The 17,284-nt window shown below is 59.7% G+C and overlaps 1 protein-coding gene across 33 annotated transcripts in view; it reads right to left on the bottom strand.

Annotated features, from left to right (window-relative positions):
• Positions 1 to 5,961: 5,961 nt before the first annotated feature.
• The window catches only part of RAP1GAP (RAP1 GTPase activating protein), a 73,395-nt gene continuing 62,072 nt past the window's right edge, over positions 5,962 to 17,284 (bottom strand). For 4 of the 33 annotated variants that reach the window (XM_054502404.1, XM_054502412.1, XM_054502370.1 and 1 more), the window contains 9 exons: positions 15,829 to 15,960; positions 13,359 to 13,613; positions 12,505 to 12,614; positions 11,386 to 11,499; positions 9,236 to 9,359; positions 8,152 to 8,254; positions 7,711 to 7,814; positions 7,427 to 7,468; positions 5,962 to 7,005 (listed from right to left, as the gene is read on the bottom strand). In XM_054502404.1, coding sequence (XP_054358379.1) covers positions 7,460 to 7,468; positions 7,711 to 7,814; positions 8,152 to 8,254; positions 9,236 to 9,359; positions 11,386 to 11,499; positions 12,505 to 12,614; positions 13,359 to 13,613; positions 15,829 to 15,960 — 951 coding nt within the window. In that variant the 3' untranslated portion in view covers positions 5,962 to 7,005; positions 7,427 to 7,459. Of the gene's footprint in view, positions 7,006 to 7,426; positions 7,469 to 7,710; positions 7,846 to 8,151; positions 8,255 to 9,235; positions 9,360 to 11,385; positions 11,500 to 12,504; positions 12,615 to 13,358; positions 13,614 to 15,828; positions 15,961 to 17,284 lie in introns of all 33 variants that reach the window. The other 29 variants (XM_054502423.1, XM_054502431.1, XM_054502377.1 and 26 more) reach the window with 13 other exon arrangements.

Below are 17,284 nucleotides of genomic sequence, written 5' to 3'. Positions count from 1 at the left end.
CGGGCAGTGCTCCCAGGCTGGCCAGCCGTGGTCTGGCCCCGCCTGAGGGGCTGTGGCCTGGGAACCGTCAGCTGTCTCCTCGGGGAAGCGGCTGGGATCTCCAGAACAAACAGGGAAACCGCAGGCTCCCCCACCACGCCCCCAAGGAGGGGCACTGCCTCTGGCCTTGCCCGCCAACACCCCACTCTCCAGGCCTGGCTCCCCGCTTCTGGGTGAATAGAATGGAGGCCTGGTGGCGAGCAGGTCCCAGAAGTGCCTGATCCCCAGGTGGTGAAATGACAGGGAGTTCCCCAGACGGAAGCGCCCAGCACAGGGCACTGCACATGGGAGGCCCCTGAGAAAGAGCAGCCCTGGACTCATCCACCGCTGGCTCAGTGGGAGCCACAGCAATCCTGGGGGATTCCTGGACCTGGCAGGGCAGGCTGGGACAGCCGCCCTAATTCAAACCGGCTGGGGGATGGGGTGCATGTGACTCCACTGAAAGCCGCAATTAGAGCCCAATTGAAAGAAAAGCTGTGTTAGTTCCTCCCCGGGTAGATGTGATTATAGGCTCGGAGCTAAACCGTTTCTAACAGGATGACACATGGAGAGGCCCCTTCTGGGCTCTGGCAGGATGCCCAGCCCAGCCCCCGGCTGCACGACTGGGGAAACCAAGGCCCGGAATTCACACTGCAGGTGAAGAGGGGGCGAGGCTTGAGGCTCCATCCCCACCTCTCACTTTTCTCTACAGGATTTCGTGCTGCATCTAGAAGCCAAAACGCTGACACCCCTTGAAAAGGAGGGCTGGGAATTGAGATGATTGACGCCCCAAGAGGAAGCGGGCGCTTCCCAGAACGGCCTCGGCATGACCTGGACATGGAGCCAGGCGGCTGCTCCCTGCCCAACCCATGGGGGCCTTGAAATGATTAATAATAATAAGAATAATGATAATGGTGCCAGCAGCAGCCGTGGCTCCCTTTGGAAGTGCTCCCTGGGGGCAGGCAACATCTCACGCATTCTCGCAATAATCCTGCCAGGGAGCTGCTAGTGTAGCCCCATTGCAGGGCTGGCGAAACCAAGGCTCCAAAGGGTCAATGACTTGCCCAGTGTCATGCCAGGAGCCAGTGGTATGTTCCTGCTGGGATTGCACAAGCCCCTGAGATCCTGAGCAGGGGGCGGAGTTCAGGGGGCGGTCGGGGGGTCATATCAGTGAATGGCAACAATGAGTGAGTAAGCGAGCCTGTTAACAAGTGAATGAATGAGTGAACGAATAAAAAGGCTGTTTAAGGAATTCTGCCCCTGGAGAGGCATGAAAGGGCCACAGGTCTCTCCCTAGTTGCCCCCCCGCCCCGCCTCCAGGGAGACCCCTGAGATTAATGGGCCACAGATAAAGGCCTAAGTCTCGCCTGCCCAGAAACAAGGACCCCTCACTTCCCGGGTTCCAGGGGTCCCCTGGCTCATCCAACGCCCCGCTAGGGCACAGGGCACTGCACACGAGAGGCCCCTGAGAAACAGCAGTGCCACTGAGCAGTGCCTCTCCGGCCTGCCCCCCCACTTTCGTCCCAGCCATCCCCCAAATGCCACAAGGGTATCACCTGCCCTAGTCCCCACCGCCACCTGCACCCTTGCCCAGGGCTGAATTCCCACATAGGATTGGGGTCTGGGGAGGAGCCAAAATAGGGGAAAAGCTGACCTCCTCTCTTCACCCATTCTGCCCCCTCCCGTCCCCTTTGCAGCTCATATTGGGGAGTCCCTGGGTTGGGGGTGGCATGCACTTGGTTCCTAGGAGCTTGGGCAGTAGGGTGCTAGAGCCCCCTGCTGGCTGCGCATCCCCCTCCATTCCCCGGATTCTTCATTCATTCAGCAAATATTTACGGAGTCCCTACTGTGTGCAAGGTGCTGGGCTCAGCCATTCGTGCACACACAGACCCTTCCTTCTGAAGTCTCTGGTTCCACTAAGAAGACTGTGTGTCACGTGCCTCCCCACCACATTCCCGAGGACTGTCCCCATGCCATCTCCTGGTGGTCTGAAGCTGTGCCTCCCTCATCAGACTGGGATTTTCCCAGGGCATGGTTGTGACACTGCCATCAGACTGGCCTATGCAACCTGCCTTTCCTGAGAAACCTCTCCCTTCACTCCAAGAGCCTCCCTGGAGAGGGTTGCCAGATAAAATACAGGACACTCAGTTAAATTTGAATCTCAGACAAACAGAATAATTTTTTAGTATAAGTATGTCCCAAATATCACACAAGGTATACTTAAACTAAAAATTCTTCCTTGTTTATCTGAAATTCAAATTTAACTGGGCACCGTGGGTTTCTATTTGCTAAATCTGGCAACCCTAGACCTGGAGCTCTTTCCTCCTGCTGGAAGTGGGCCTGGCCAGATGGCCCAGGTCGTGTCTGGACTTGGCTCCTGCCTGCCCAGTTATAGCTCCTGTTGGTCTCCAGGACTTGTTCCCTCCCTTGCTGGGCCGCACCTGAAACCCCAGCTCCTAGGTGGACACAGCCGCCCACCACCCAGTGCACAGAGCCCAGCGTATGGACCCTTAGGAACACTGCGTCCCGCCTCCTGCGTGATGGGTCCAGGAAGAGAGGGGGAGAGAGCCATAGCTGCAGAGAGGGACCACGAGTGTCAGAGACAGAGAGAGGCAGAGACACAGAGATAAAGGGACACAGAGACTGAGCACTGGAGACAGAGGGGGAGACAGCTGAGAGGGAGACAGAGAGCTTTGGGGCCCCTGCCCAGAGCTGCTTCGGGAGACCAGTGAAGGGGGTGGAGGGTTCTGAAAGCCCACTGGGATTTGCCTGAATGGATTGGGGCGGAGGAGAGGTGGGGTCCCTGAGCCCCAACATTGGGCCCCAGACTGGTCAGCCCTGGGAGGCAGGGGTGGGAGTCCATTCAGAGGCCGGCCTCAGCCCCAGGGCTCTCCCCTCGCCCTGCCTCCCAGGGGCAAACACAGGGACATTCATGGCTTCCCAGAACGGCCTATGGGGCAGCCAGAGTGGCTTTTAAAATTAGCCTCGCTAACCAGATCTGGTTATTTCAGGAGGCTCCATCCCCTTGGCAGGGCGGGAGCAGGGAAGAAGGGAGGGACCTCCACATTCCAGGGTCCCTGGCTGAGCACCCCCTGTGGCCTGAGCAGCAGACAACGTCCAGCTCCCAGTCCCCTGGCACGGCCGGCCCGGGCCTGCGGTCATCTCCTTGGCAAAGTTGCCCCAGGGTTGGCCATGGAGGTCCAAGGACACCCCAGCTGGGGACGGGTAGGAGAGGACCCCGTCTTATTGGGCATGGGTTCTGTGCCAGCAGCCATCCCAGGTACCTTAGAGGCCAAGACAGCCTCTTCAGAGCAATAGGTAGGGGCCTTGTCCTCATTCTCCAGGTAAGGAAACTGAGACTCCTGGAGACAGGAGGCCCCTGCTGTGAGGCAGGGGAGATGGGGAAGGGCACATCTTCCAGGCACCCAGGTCCCTCCACAGGAGGCCTCTTCCCTCCTGCGTCTGGAGGAACCCTCCAGCTGCTGTTTCCACTACCAGAGTAATTTCTAAGCAGAGTCCAGCGCTTCCTGGAGCCTGGTACCCCCCGCCCAAGTTCTAATTCCAGCCTCCAGTCAGAGTGTCCCGGCTCGCCCTCCTACCTCAGAGCCCAGGGTTAGCACAGAGCTGGCGCGGGCACAAGAGAAATAGCACTGGACACTTTGATCCCAGAGGCCCGATCTGTTGCCAGCCTCCCCTAACCCCACCTCGGAGCTTGAAGGGATGCGGTGGGGTGAAACCCAGCCCTGAGGCCTTCCTTCCCGCAGACGGCCTGGCACCAGCTGGACGGGGATGGGGCAAAGGCAGGTTCTGCCCACCAAGCTGCCCACCTGCTCTGCCACGGCAGCCCCTGCTGCTCCGTCTCAGCTGCAGGATACAGTGGAGTGGGGGTGCACTGCTAAGTACAGGGAGACAAGCCGGGAACCCCCCCAACTCTGTTATGGGAGCATCGTCACCCCAGGTAAACCTGGCAAGCTGAGGCCCAGGGAAGCACCTGACACCATCCATTCCCAAAGCCTCGCATCCAAGCACCTGTGCTGGGCCCAGCGGCAGGTGGGCGTCCTCCATGCACGGAGCGGACCCCACGTGATCTGAATTACAGACGTCATTGATCCCTTCCCACGGTACGCACACTCTCTTCTTTGAGCCCACCATGTGCTGGGGCTGCACTGAGAACTTTATGAGGTGTCACCTCATTTAATCCTCATGCCAGGGTGCCAGCGAGGGCAGGGCCGTTAGCACCCCCACTGCACAGATGAGGAAACTGAGGCCCAGGGAGCCAAAATCATGTCTCCATGGTCACAGAGCGAGGAGGCGAAGCAGCTCAGAGCTGACTCTGAAGAAGCTCTTAACCGTGGTGCTGAACTGTGGTGCGGGCCCTGTGGAGGTGGAGCAGGAGGAGAGAGGGCAGAGGACTGCGGCGGAGGGATAGGGAGCAGGGGTGAGGCTGATGGGTGAGCGGTTCGCAGGGGACTCACTGGGCCCAGAGCAGCCTAGAGCCAAACCGAGTTGGGTGGGGCTGGGGTTTGGGTGTGAGTCACCACCCATGGGTGGCCTGAGGCATCAGAGGGTCACAGAAGGGCCCTGTCAGGAAAAGTGTGGCACTCCCTGGACAACCCCCTGGGGTGCCTTCAGCATCATCCTGGGAAGGGGGCAGGGCCAGCAGGGGCTAGGGGGCACTACCAAGCTGTCAGGGAGGCCAAGGCATGGCTCATCCCTTCGGGGCCCAATTTGGTACCTGCTCCCAAATGTCCCCAAACCCACCCTTGCAGACCTGCTCTCCTCTGTGGTCCTGCCCCAGAGGGAGGAGTCCCCTCATTCACCCAACACACAGCCTGTAACCCCGGGAGCCTCTGGATTCCCCCCTTAGCCCCACAGCCCATCAGGCGCTTGGTACTCCTGCTCAGGCCCACCTGGTGTCCTTCTCAGCGGCCTCCTGGCCACCCTCTTACCCCAGCAACAACCTCATTGGTCCCCTCCTCCCTCCGCTGGTGCAGCCTCCACCAGCAACTACCGCTCCTGCGTGGGGCTCCCCTTGCCCTTGGCGCAGAGCCCTGGCCTCTCTCTCAGGAGTTCAAGGCCACATTGCCTCTGGCCTCATCCCTGCCCATCTCCCTGTCCCCTCCATTGTCACCTTCCCACCATTCGGAGCTGGCTGTCACCTTCCCAGTTCCAGGGGTGCTCTGCCTCCCTGCCCTTTACTCGAGGCCCCCTCCTGCAGGGTCCCACCTCCCTAGGCCTTCTCAGGAATGGGCAGCAACTCCAGGGACTTTCCCTGATGCCTCTCTCCCCAGGCCCTGCTTGTGCGCACCTCTCCTGTCCCCGGCTGCCCCTCATCACCCTTCGTCCTACTGTCCCAGCTGTAAGCTCCTAGTAGAGGGACCTTGGACTCATCCCCATCTCCTGGGCCCCCATCGGGTCCCGTAAGTGATCCCTTCGCGCCCCCTTGTGGCCATATCAGGGGATTCACTGAATATGAGAACAGGGAGAAGGAAGTAATTAATTGAGCACCTAATGTGTGCCAGACACTGTGCTGTATGTTTGATACGCACCAGCTCATTGAATCCTCACAACAAACCCTTGGGAGAAACACTACCACTCCTATTTTACAAAAGGAAACACTGAGGCTCACGGAAGCTAGTAAGTTTCTCAATGCCACCCACCCAGCTAACAAGAGATGGTGCCAGGACTCAAACCTAGGTCTGCCTGACAGCACAGCCATGTTCTTCCTGCAGTGGGGAAGGGGCCCAGGGTGCAGGGAAGGACAGCACCCCAGGGAGGAAACCACGGGCGGTGCTCACAGAGCCGGTGGCTTGGCTTTGGAGGTGTCCCCAGGCCCGGCAGCTCTGATGGGGACAGACTTGCTCCCTGCCACCTTGACATCCCTGGACATCTGTCTGGGGTCAATCTGGCCACGGTTCACACAAAGCCAGGCCCAACTCTGGGTACAATAGCGATAAATAGAATTTATTTTATACAACTGTTACCGACATCCACACGGCCACAGGGGCTTCCAAAATGGGTATTGGGGCCAGGAGGCTGGCCTTTGGCGTGGCGCCTAAAAAGTGTGACCAGACACAAAAGGGCTCCCAGCAGCTGTGCCGGACTGCCCCCTCCATGGCGGTTGGGGGAGGCAAGGCCTGGACTCTCGGCCAGCTGAGACTCTTGGCCTGGAGGGCCCAGCATGGGATGGCAGGGGTTAAGCTGGGTGCTGGCTGAGGAGCCAGGTAGGTTCCCATCCCCCATGAGGGGGTCACTTGTCTGTCATGTGTAGGCAGTGGACAGGGCATCGGCAGACCTGTGGCAGAACTGGAGGGTCCAGGAGGCACACTGGGCACAGCCAGCTCCCTGCCCCTCAGCCCACCTGGGGCTCCAGGGACCTCAAGAAGCAGGGTAGGGTGATGGGAGGTCCCTGGGAAGAAAAGCCCACCTTCTAGGGCAGGTGCATGTAATCACAGTTTTCAGTGACCTCTGAAATAATCTTGTCCCTTTGTAGCAGACACACCCAGAGAGGGAGAGTGACTTGCCCAGAGTCACACAGCAGAACCCAAATCGGAAACCAGGACGCGGCTCCCAACCCAGTGCTCACTCCCCCACATATCACATCCACCTCGTGCTGCCTCCAGGGGGTAAGCTCTCCACACGGAGCTGTCTCAAACCCTCTCTCCCACCTTGTTCCCTCTGAGTCCAGAGGGATGCTCAGGGGTGATGGAGGCCCAGGGAGTGGGAGAGCCAGGCCCCCGGTCCTGCTTCCACTGAGCAATCCCTGCCCCAGTCCGGGCCCCCAGGCTGTGGGTGGGAACGATGCCAGCAGCTTCCCTGATCCCAGGTCTGGACGGCTCTGCCCTGCAGAGACAGCCCAGATGGGTGGACCATGGGGAGGGTGGGGAGGCAGGGGGCAGCCCACGGGCTGGTGTTGGTCTTCAGGGCAGAGGTCTCGTCTGCCTGGGCTTGACACGGCACCTTCCCCTTGTGCTTCTGTGGCCTCATCTGCAGGGCAAAGGGGGATGGAGACACCATGAAACATGGCATGGCGGGTGGCTGGCACCAGTGTGCCCCAACTCTGTCAAGTCCCTGCCTCAGGGAACCCCACCCTGGGAGGGGCCCACCCTTGGAATTCCAGGCTCGGGGTCTTTCCATCCCATTGGGAACTGCTGAAATTTCTCCACACCTGGCAACTGCCAAGTCCCTTTCACACTCCCATCAAATCCTCCAACAATGCAAGGGCAGAGGTCACAGGGAGGGGCCGTGGCCTGCCCAAGTCACCCAGCAACTGAGGGCCAGGGGGCTCAAACCCAGATACATAGCTCCCACCCCAGAGAGGTGACAGAAGAACACGGAGGAATCAGCTCAGCCCTCTACACACCCCCACCCTCTCCCACCAAACACAAGCTGAGGGGCTGGGTCTAACCTGCTCAGTTTCACCTTCAGAGGGGTGGCCCAGCTAACAGCCCTGCAGACAGACAGTGGTGGCGAGGCAGGTGGCAAGACGGGAGAAGCAACGGGGTGGGAGACACAGGTGCGCAAAGTCACTGGCTGTGTTCAAGTGTGTTCAAGCCGGGCGAGCCCCACCCCTCCTGGCCTAGGGGGGCCTAGGGGGACCTCTTGGTCCAGCCTCAGCTCCCAGCCTCCCCGCCAGCTCATCCCCTCCCGGGTGGGGCTCCCTCAGCACCAGCCCCAGGAGGATGCACGTACCAGCTGGGGCATGTGCTGCTCAGATGCTTCCAGCTGGATCTTGATCTCGGGACACGCAGGGTCCCCCAACTTGCCGGCGTCTGGGTGGGGTGATCGAGAGGGGCCTGGGGAGGGGGGCAGGAGGGAGCCACCTCACTGGCCGCGGGGAGGCACCAGGGAGACGGGGGCATAGGTGGGCGGTCGGCACCAGTGCGCTCCAACCCCACCCTTAACTTTCTTCCTTGCCATCCCCCATTATCCTCCGAGACCCTTCCAGAAGAAACCAGCCCTCCAATCCACCCAGCCACCCTAGGCTGGACAATGACCTGCCCGCTGTCCTCCAAGGCAGGGGCAGTCACATCACATACCCACTGCATGGGGCATGGGAACTGGTGCCCAGCCCTGTCCCCCTCCTACCCCAAGGTAGCCCCGCTTCATGGGGAAGCTGCCCTGTCCTGGTACCTGGGGAGCTGCCCCCACTAGTGGTGCTGACACTGTCCTCCAGCCACGTGCTATAGATGAAGGAGTCCCGCTTGTGGGGTGTTCCTGAGGACGACACGCTCTCCTGGGGAGGGGGTGGAAAGAGGGAGGGAGGTTAGGCCACGCCCTTGGCACTGGCTAGGCCTCCCTCCCAGCCCCTCTCCCTCACTGCATTCCACAACCCCCGACCCGTACCCCCTGCGAGGAGGACGGGCCTAGCCTTGTCTGCCCCACGGAGACCACAGGAGGGCAGAGTCAGGGCAGGCACAGACCCAGGCACACACCACCCACTGCCACTCACTCACTCGACAAACATTCACTGATGTTCTCCAGGGCTTGCCACCGATATAAATCAGGCATGGGCCCTGCCCTCAGGAGCCTGATATCTGGGAGGCAAGACAGGCTGTGAAGAGACCACTGTAATTCTAGACTCTGTGCCCCAGCGGGCAGGGCCTGGGTCTGCGCTGTTCCCAGCTGCATCTGTTGTATCTGGGGCAGCGCTTGGCAAGGAACAGGGGCCCACTGATGGTTTGCAGAATGAAGAATGATAAAGGGTGTTCCGGGCAAAGCCCGGTCACTGTGAGAATGTAAAGGGGCTTCCTAACCTACCCCGAGATTAGGAAATCAGGGAAGGCTTTCAAGAGGAGGTGTGTGAGACTCAGTCAAGAAGGATGAGTCAGAGCCAGCCTGGCAAAGAAAGGAGGAGGCGGCAGGAAGAGTGTTCCAGACAGAAGAGATGGCACACGTGCAAAGGGCCAGGGGTGCAGTGAGCCTGGGAGGCTTGGGGGGCTGCAACGGAGTACACAATGTCTGAAGTGGTAAGAGAGGAGACTAGAGAGGAAGGGAGTGACCAGATCTCCAGAGACTGAGCTTCCTGTGGACAGTGCTGGGGAGCCTCGGAAGGCTTCTGAGCAGGGGAGGGTTTGTCTGCACTGCTCCTTTGGGCCGGGTCCCCTGATCACATCTCAGCCACGCCCAGGCTCATGGTTCTACTCAGGGCATCTCCAGGGTCCAAAGAGCCCCCTTCCAAGCTCCTGTGGAGCCCCCGACCCCCTGAGCCTCTCACCAGGCCTGTGTCCTCTCCGTCCACGCCCTCCGTCTCCTCCACCACGCTGGCGAAGCTGCTGGCACTGGACGAGGAGCGGGAGAAGTCCTTGAGCGCCTCTGCTCTCTGCGCTGCGGTCTCCGCTCTGCCACAGACAGTGCCCCATTAGCCGGTGTCCACCCCGAGCCCCTCCTGGGCCAGGCCCTCACTCCCTTGCCCTCCCCAACCCGGGAGGCCCAGCCTGTAGCAGCCAAGCACCTTTGGGGACCCCTTACAGATCCTTGGGCCTCTGAGCCCCCCAGACTCCCCCTGCAGCCTCCTCCTACCCCCACTGTCCTTCCTAATCCATAAATCTGACTATGTCCCTCCCCTGCTCAAAACCCTCTCCTGGCCTCCCATTTCCCCAGGTAAAGCACAATGTCCTTGGCGTGGTGTTCAAAAACAGCAGCGGTTAGCGACACTAACATCATCGGGTGCACGTTCACTCTGCACCAGGCACTGCTGTACGGGCCTTTACCTGAATTATCTTATCGCTATGATTATTATACCCATCTTCCAGATGAGGAGACGCCAGGCACAGAGGGGACAGGCACACAGCCCAAGGTCACTCAGCACAGGTGGAAGGGCAGGGGATGAGGTTCAGGCAACTCCACAGTCTACTCTCTTAACCCCACAAGGTTTTCATGCTCAGGGCCTCCGCGCCTCCTGCCTGGAGTCTCCGTCCTCTCAAATCCCGAAAAGCAAATGTGCCTTTCAAAAATCAGCCTAGGGCTCCCGCTCCAGGAGTCCTTCCCCGAATCCTCCTTCCAAGGTTAGAACGACCCCCTCCACTCTGGCTCCTGCATACTGCGTCTCCCCGGTCCCTGCCACCCTTTCCTGCCTCTCTGTTCACCTACCCGGCTCTTTAGCCTGAGCTGAGTCCTCTCGATTCACAGAGCCCAACACAGAGGCAGCTCAGCCAACAGACACCAAATGCGGGGACAGCTTCCTCACTGGCCCCTGCTTCCATCCCACCCCACTCCAGCCTCTTCTCCGTATCGCAACCGCAGTCAGCTTCTTAAAGCATCACCCTTGTAACTAAAACCCTCCCAAGGTTCCCTGTCACGCTTAGGATAAAAGTCAAAGCTCTTAGGCCGGGCGCGGTGGTTCACGCCTGTAATCCCAGCACTTTGGGAGGCTGAGGCGGGCGGATCACGAGGTCAGGAGATTAAGACCGTCCTGGCTAACACGGTGAAACCCCGTCTCTACTAAAAATACAAAAATTAGCTGGGCGTGGTGGCGGGCACCTGTAGTCCCAGCTACTTGGGAGGCTGAGGCAGGAGAATGGCATGAACCCGGAAGGTGGAGCTTTCAGTGAGCCGAGATCGTGCTACTGCACTCCAGCCTGGGAGACAGAGCTCTTGTACAGCCTGCTAAGCTATAAGCCAGCGTCTGCCCACCTCTCCAGCCTCCTTCCCGCCACCACCCAGCACAATGTCACAATGTCTGTCCAGGCCCAGCCCCTCAGATACTCTTTTTTTTTTAAGCGTTGGAGTCTTGCTATGATGTCCAGGCTGGAGTGCAGTGGCTATTCACAGGCATGATCATAGCTCACTGCAGCCTCAAATTCCTGGGCTAAAATCATCCTGCTACTTCAGCCTCCCAAGTAGGTGGACTCCAGGCATACATCACCACTCCCAGCCACTCTTCTTTCTGTCCCTGCAGTGTGCCCCAGGCCTCTGCACTGGCTGAGCTCCTCTGCCATGCCAGTCCTAGCAGGGCTGGCTCAGTTCCTAATTCAAATGTCACCCCATGGAGGTGTCTCCCCTGAGGACCCATCTAAAACACCCCTGCCCCCAGTCCTTCTTCATCCCCCCAACCCTGCTCCGGGTTCCTCCTATCACCATGATCCAGCAACAGCTCATGAGGCCGCGTTCTGATGGACCTGCGGCCGTGAGGCGGGGACCTATGTGCAGGGCACCTCTGTGCTCCAGAGCCGGGCGTGGGGCTGGGCGTGCACAAAGTGCTCGCTGGGTGAATGTCAAAGGAGGGCCCCAGAGAATGCCCAGGCCCCCCTGACACCCTGCTGTGGCACAGTCAAGGCTCCTGTGCTGTCCCGGGCCCAGGCAGGGGAGGGGAAGGACGGTTCACCACTCCCAAGCCCCCAAGCCCCACGTGCCCTGAGCCCCAACCTGTTCTTGGTCGTGGGCATCTCTGGGGAGCTCTGAGTGGATGAGTTCTCCGACTTGGGCTCCTGTGAGACGTGCCCGCTGTCTGGGGTCTTCTGACCAGCCGGAGGGCTCTCCCTGCGGGGCACACGGGGGCAGCGGGGGGATTCAGCACCAGGCCTGGCATCAGGGGTAGCATGAGGCCCAGGCGGTGAGGGGGGTCATGGTGCCTCCTGCCTCATACCCACGCCCCTATCCTCAGGGCCAGCCCTGGAGCAGTCTTGTGGGCTCCCTGGCTAGCCTGGCCAGTGATGGGGTTGGCACTGATGGGGCTATACGGGACAGGATGGGACTCCTCCCAGGTCCTCTCCATAGGAGCAGGTATAGCTGTCCCATTATGGATAAGGAATCTGCCCAGGGATGCACAGCTAGGATGTGGCAGTGCCAAGACCTGAACCCAGGACTCACAGCACATGGAGCTCTGGCAGCAGCAAGGACAATGCCCGCTCCCCTCCTGGAGCCCTCTCAGGGGACCTGGCCCTGGCCTCACACGCAGTGTCCGGAGTCCCCACAGCAGCCCCATGCCATGGGTTGTGTTCTTGTCCCTTTTCCAGGTTGGGACAGTAAGGCTCAGAGGAGGTCAGTGACTCGCCCAAGGTCACACATGGTTAGTACCGGGGAGGTAGCCGGGAGCTAGCCTCTGATGTCCGGGGGCAGCCCTGCTGCTGGCCTGGGCTCACTGCCCTCATGCTGCCCACACTCACGGACCCCCAGGCCCATCTGTGGCCACCCTGAAAACCAGCACTAGGCCCTCCCACATGCACTGGGGCCGTGGGAAGAGCATGGGTGCTGGCCCTAGACAGATCAGGGCTCAGATCCTAGCTCTGCCCATCACTGGCTATGTGACCTGGGCAAGCCCCTTGACCCCTCTGACCTACTGCTTCTTGATCTGCATGTGGCACGTTAGGTGACGTGCTGGCCCTAGTGCCCGACACGCAGCAGGGACTTGACCACACAGCTGTCACTAGTGGGGATGGAGAGGCAGAGGGGCGGGCACTCCCTTCTGCCTGCTTTGCTTTGCCACGGAACGGGGCTCAGGGATGGGGGTGCAGGGGAATGGGACACAGTCCCCCCCTCACCCACCTCTTCTCCTGCACCTCCTGTATGTTCTCGATGCCAATGGCGCTGCTGCGGCGGGAGCCGAACGGGCCCGACTTCTTCCTCGTGGGGCTCTTCCCAGGGACAATCAGTGACTGTGGGGAGAGGCCCCAACTCAGTGCCACCTTACCTGGGAGCCCCAGTGCCCCCCAACATCCCCTCTGGGGACCCTGCTGCCCCAGGCCCTGAAGCAGAGTTGATGAGCAAGAAAGAACGAGAGAAGATATCCAACCCCAGAGACAGCCTCCCAGTTTACGAAAGGGAAACAGTCCCCAGGAGGGCAAGGGGCTCTCCCAAGCTCACACAGCAGGACTGCACGTCAATACTGGCCCAGGATTAGGACAGGGTCCTGAGGGGGCTGGGGTGGGAGGAGGCCGAGTCCTCAGAATGGCTACCGCTCCCCGCCCCCCAGGGCTCTGTGGGATCTGCAGCCTAAGGGCGGTGGTCAGAGGGCGGTGTAGCAACCCAAGCCCCACCCCATGCCAGCTAGGGCCCCTCCCCGGAACCTCCAAATTGGCTGGGGGAGGTTCTGGCCCAGCAGCTGGAAGACTCCCCCAGCTTCCCACACACTGTGCTGGGATGCCCCAGGCCCCAGAAGCCCGCCCCCAGCTTCTCTGGAGGCAGGAAGGGGTAGGACCCCAGGTCAGTTCGTGGCGGGGAGGAGGAGTCAGGGCAGAGGAGAGGGATGGCGCTCCATGCAGACCGGCGATATTGGGGGACGTGCGGCTGGGTGTAGGGCCTTTGGGTACCGGATCCTGGCAGGGACTGGGCCAGGGTCCCGGGGGGCCAAGGCAGGGCCAGAAGCCCCTGGTGAGGGGCACTGGCTCTGGCACAGGTACCAGGCCCCAAAGCAGGTGCTGAGTGCCATCGGAGCTGCCGCCACTCCATCCCGCACGCCCTGGGGCCTGTCCCGGGGGCAGAGGGGCAACGTCCCCAATATGGCCTCCGTCCTGAGAGCGAGCAGAGAACAGCGCGTGCAGGCAGCCTCCAGAGCCGGCGGCCCCGCGGACGACAACCTCTTCCACGGTTCCTATGCCTATGGCACTGCCCCGGCGTCCGAATCTACTCGCACTTTTCCCAGGAATAAGCAATGACTGGCAAGCAGCAGAGGGCGGGGGCAGAGAGAGAGAGACAGAGAGAGAGTCAGAGAGCGAGAGAGATGGTGGAAGGGAGACACAGAGAGGAGGAGAGGCAGGGAAAGGAGGAAGACAGACAGAAAAAGGAAAAGAATGGTGCAGGAGGCAATGGGAGAGATAGGGCCGGGGAAGGGAAGGCGAGAAGCACAAGGAGAGACAGAGGACAAGGGAGACAGGGAGATGGACAGACAGACAGTTACCCGGAGACAGGGACACGCGTGAGCCAGCGAGGGCACACCAGGTGGGCACAGAGGGAAATCCAGAGAGACAGGGACACAAGGACACAGAGACAGGCCCAGGGAGGGTCAGAGACAGCGAAGACAGGGGAAGGCCGAAAGGAAAGGGCGAGGGTGAGAAGAGCGCAGAAGGGAAGGAGGAGAGGGAGCAGAAAAGACAGGTGCAAGAAGGAAGGAGAAACAGAGAACCAAAGGGCAGAGAGGTCACAGGACGGGAATAGGAAAGGGAGGAGGGAACAAAAAAACAAGGAGAGAGAGTAGAATGAAAGGAGGAAACACGGAGAGAGGGAGAGTTGTGCAAAAACAAAACAGAAATGGGTCCAGTTACTGCCATGGTGGGTGCTGCTGGCCTGGTCCTGTCCCTGGGGCCCCTCTCGGCCACCCACAGGAGGCTGGGTCACTCTGGTGGAGAGGAAGGGAGTGGTTGATAAAACTGTGTTGGGGGGAGGTTGGGCCTGCTCCTCGCCTGACAGTGTGCTTGGTGACTGCTGGACAGCAGAGGTCGGGGAATTCCCTCCTGCCACGTGACATAGCCTCACAGCACTGAGCGCAGGGCTTGGCATGCAGTAGACAGTCAATAAAGGATGGATGGATGGATGGATTGGTGGGTGGGTGGATGGATGGATGGATAGAGATGGAGGGATGGATGGAGATGGAGATGGAGATGGAGGGATGGATGGATGGATGGATGGATGGATGGGTGGCTGGATAGATGGATAGATGGATGGGTGGGTGGATGGGTGGGTGGGTGGATGGAGATGGATAGATGGATGGATGGATGGATGGATGGATGGATGGGTGGGTGGGTAGATGGATGGATAGATGGATGAGTGGGTGGATGGGTGGGTGGATGGGTGGGTGGGTGGATAGGTAGATGGGTGGATGGGTGGGTGGATGGGTGGGTGGATGGATGGGTGGCTGGATGGATGGGTGGGAAGCACAGCAGTGGGTGCAGTGTCCTGGGGTGGCCACTAGGCAGTGGACAGCAGTGAGACCCACAGCCATAGGCCATATTCATCCATGTGCCCAGCACTCCTGAGTGTGAGCAGCAGAATCCCAGAACCTGGACAACAGTCAGTGATCACACAGGAGGTGCTCCCTCTGGAGATGCTCACACAGAAGCCAGATTCCCGACACACAATAGGCAGCCACACCACAGAGGCCCTGGCTGCTGCGGACACACAGTAGGAGGTGCTCACAGAGAAAGTACCCACACAACAGCTCACTTCCTGACACACAGTAGGTGTTCACTGACATCTAGGGCTTATCACACACGATGTGCTCATATAGCAGTCCATTTTCTGACACACAGTAGGTTCTCACACAGCAGCCCAGGGCTGTGCACACAGTAGGCGCTCACAGAGTTGATGCCCACACAGCAGCCCAGGACCTGACACACAGTGGGTGCTCACAGGTACTCAGGGCCAGGCCCACAGTAGATGCTCACAGAGTGCATGTTCACACAGCAGCCCAGGGCCTGACACACAGTGGGTACCCACAGCCTGACACACAGTGGGTGCCCACAGCCCGACACACAGTAGGTGCTCCCAGAAACCCAAGGCTTGACAGTAGGTGCCCACACAGCAGCCCAGTCCCCAGCAAACAGATAGATACTCAATAAGGAATAAGACACAGAGGCTGTCCCAGGGCTGACCTGCGGAAAGTCACACCTCAATGCATAAGGGGCCAGGAGAAGGTGAGGGCCAAGGAGCTTGGGAAGGGGCCGCAGGCTGCAAGCTGTCAGCACCGCAGTGTCCTGGCCTGGGCACTTCACCCCCCTCCCATGGAAAGCAGTGGCTAGACCAAATCCAGAGCCTAGGATGGGCATGTGGGCAGCAGGGCAACAGAGAGAGTTGGAGCCAGGCCTCAGGAGGCAGAGGAGAGCTGAGGGCCCCCCCAGGGAGGGGCAGGGGCCTGGGGATGGGGAGGGCACTCACTATTCCAGCCGCCTTGGCCAGGTCGGGGTTGTTGGGCGCGAAGCTCCCGCTGTGGCTGGTGGACACGGTGTTGGGCTTCTTGTTGCTCAGCCCCATGGCATCCATGGACTGGCTGCGGCTCCGGATGACCCGCTGTGAAGGGGGTGGCGGTGGGGGAGGCACAGGATTCCTAAGGGCTGTCCTCTTGGGGAAACCCAGGAGCCCAGGCATCTGGTCCCTCCCCGGCAACGCCACTCTGGGTGAGCCCTGGAAATCTCTTCCCCTGGACACGTGGCCAGCAGGGCAAGAGCGGGAGGTGGGGCCAGGCCTCAATTTCCCTGTGCGTCACATGAGAAGCAGGTACATATGGGGCCTAAGGGTAGCTCAGGTATTGGCTCTGCCACCAACTTGCCAGGTGGCCTTGGGGACACCACTTCACTTCTCTCAGTCTCTGGGACACACAGGCTGCTCTGTGCTGAGTGTCCTCATGTGGCTGCGTAAGGACTGCAGAAGACACTAGGTCATGGCCAAAAGTGTGCACGGAGAGCCCTCTTGACACCTGAGTTTCATTCCTGTTAGGGCCTCTTAGAGCTCTCCTGCCTTCTTTCTTTTCTTCCCTCCCACCCTCCTTCCTTGTTTTTTTCAGACCAATCTATACCAAATGCTTGCTATGGGACCAGCACTTTACAATCACTCTGTCACTGGATCCCCCTGCAAGATGGGGACTAGCAATCATGCCCATTTCACACACGATGGAACTGAGGCAGGGGTGAGCCCGGCATGCCAGGACCCATGCCCTCAACTCTGCACTCCACTGCTTCTGAGAAATTCTTTGACCTAATCTAGGTCCACCGTCCAGCACCTACCAGATGCGGGACCATTGGAGCCCTCCTCAAAGGAGACACCCCAGATCTGTATTGACCCCACCTGTCCTGTCTCTAGTCCCCAAGCCTCTTTCTCAAAGATGATCTGTTCACCTCAGTTCCTGGGCAGGCCTGGGCAGCTGGGCTAATTCCCTTATTCCAACCCATAGCTCCAGCTGTGTGACCTGCCCTGGGTTGAGGGTGAGGTGTGACCAGCCGGCCAGGCAGCTGGAGGACGGGCAGTTATCCTCCTGCGGGTGGAGGAGACTGTGGCAAAAAGGCTACCACCTGGGGTCCTGTGGCCTGGGTGAGTCCAGACCCTGTCCAGGAACTACTCCACTCCCCACACTTCTCATTTCAGACAACAGTTGCTGAGGCAGACAAGCAAGGTTTTGCATTTTGCTTTTAAACTTATATTGCACTAACCTAACTCTTTTACAGATAACAATAACTGTATGAGGTAAGTTGCCATTACCCTACTCAACAGATAAAGAAACTGATGCTCACAGAATGCCCAAGCTGGTAAGTAACAGAGCTGAGATTTGAAGTGTCCATGCTCTTAATGCTAAGCTAAACCAGTGACAGGCAGGGTAGGTCACACAGGTCAGGTCCCT

This window comes from Pongo pygmaeus, chromosome 1 (assembly GCF_028885625.2).
Source record: "Pongo pygmaeus isolate AG05252 chromosome 1, NHGRI_mPonPyg2-v2.0_pri, whole genome shotgun sequence".
Lineage (NCBI taxonomy): Eukaryota > Metazoa > Chordata > Mammalia > Primates > Hominidae > Pongo > Pongo pygmaeus.
This window is presented reverse-complemented; position numbering and strand designations above follow the sequence as displayed.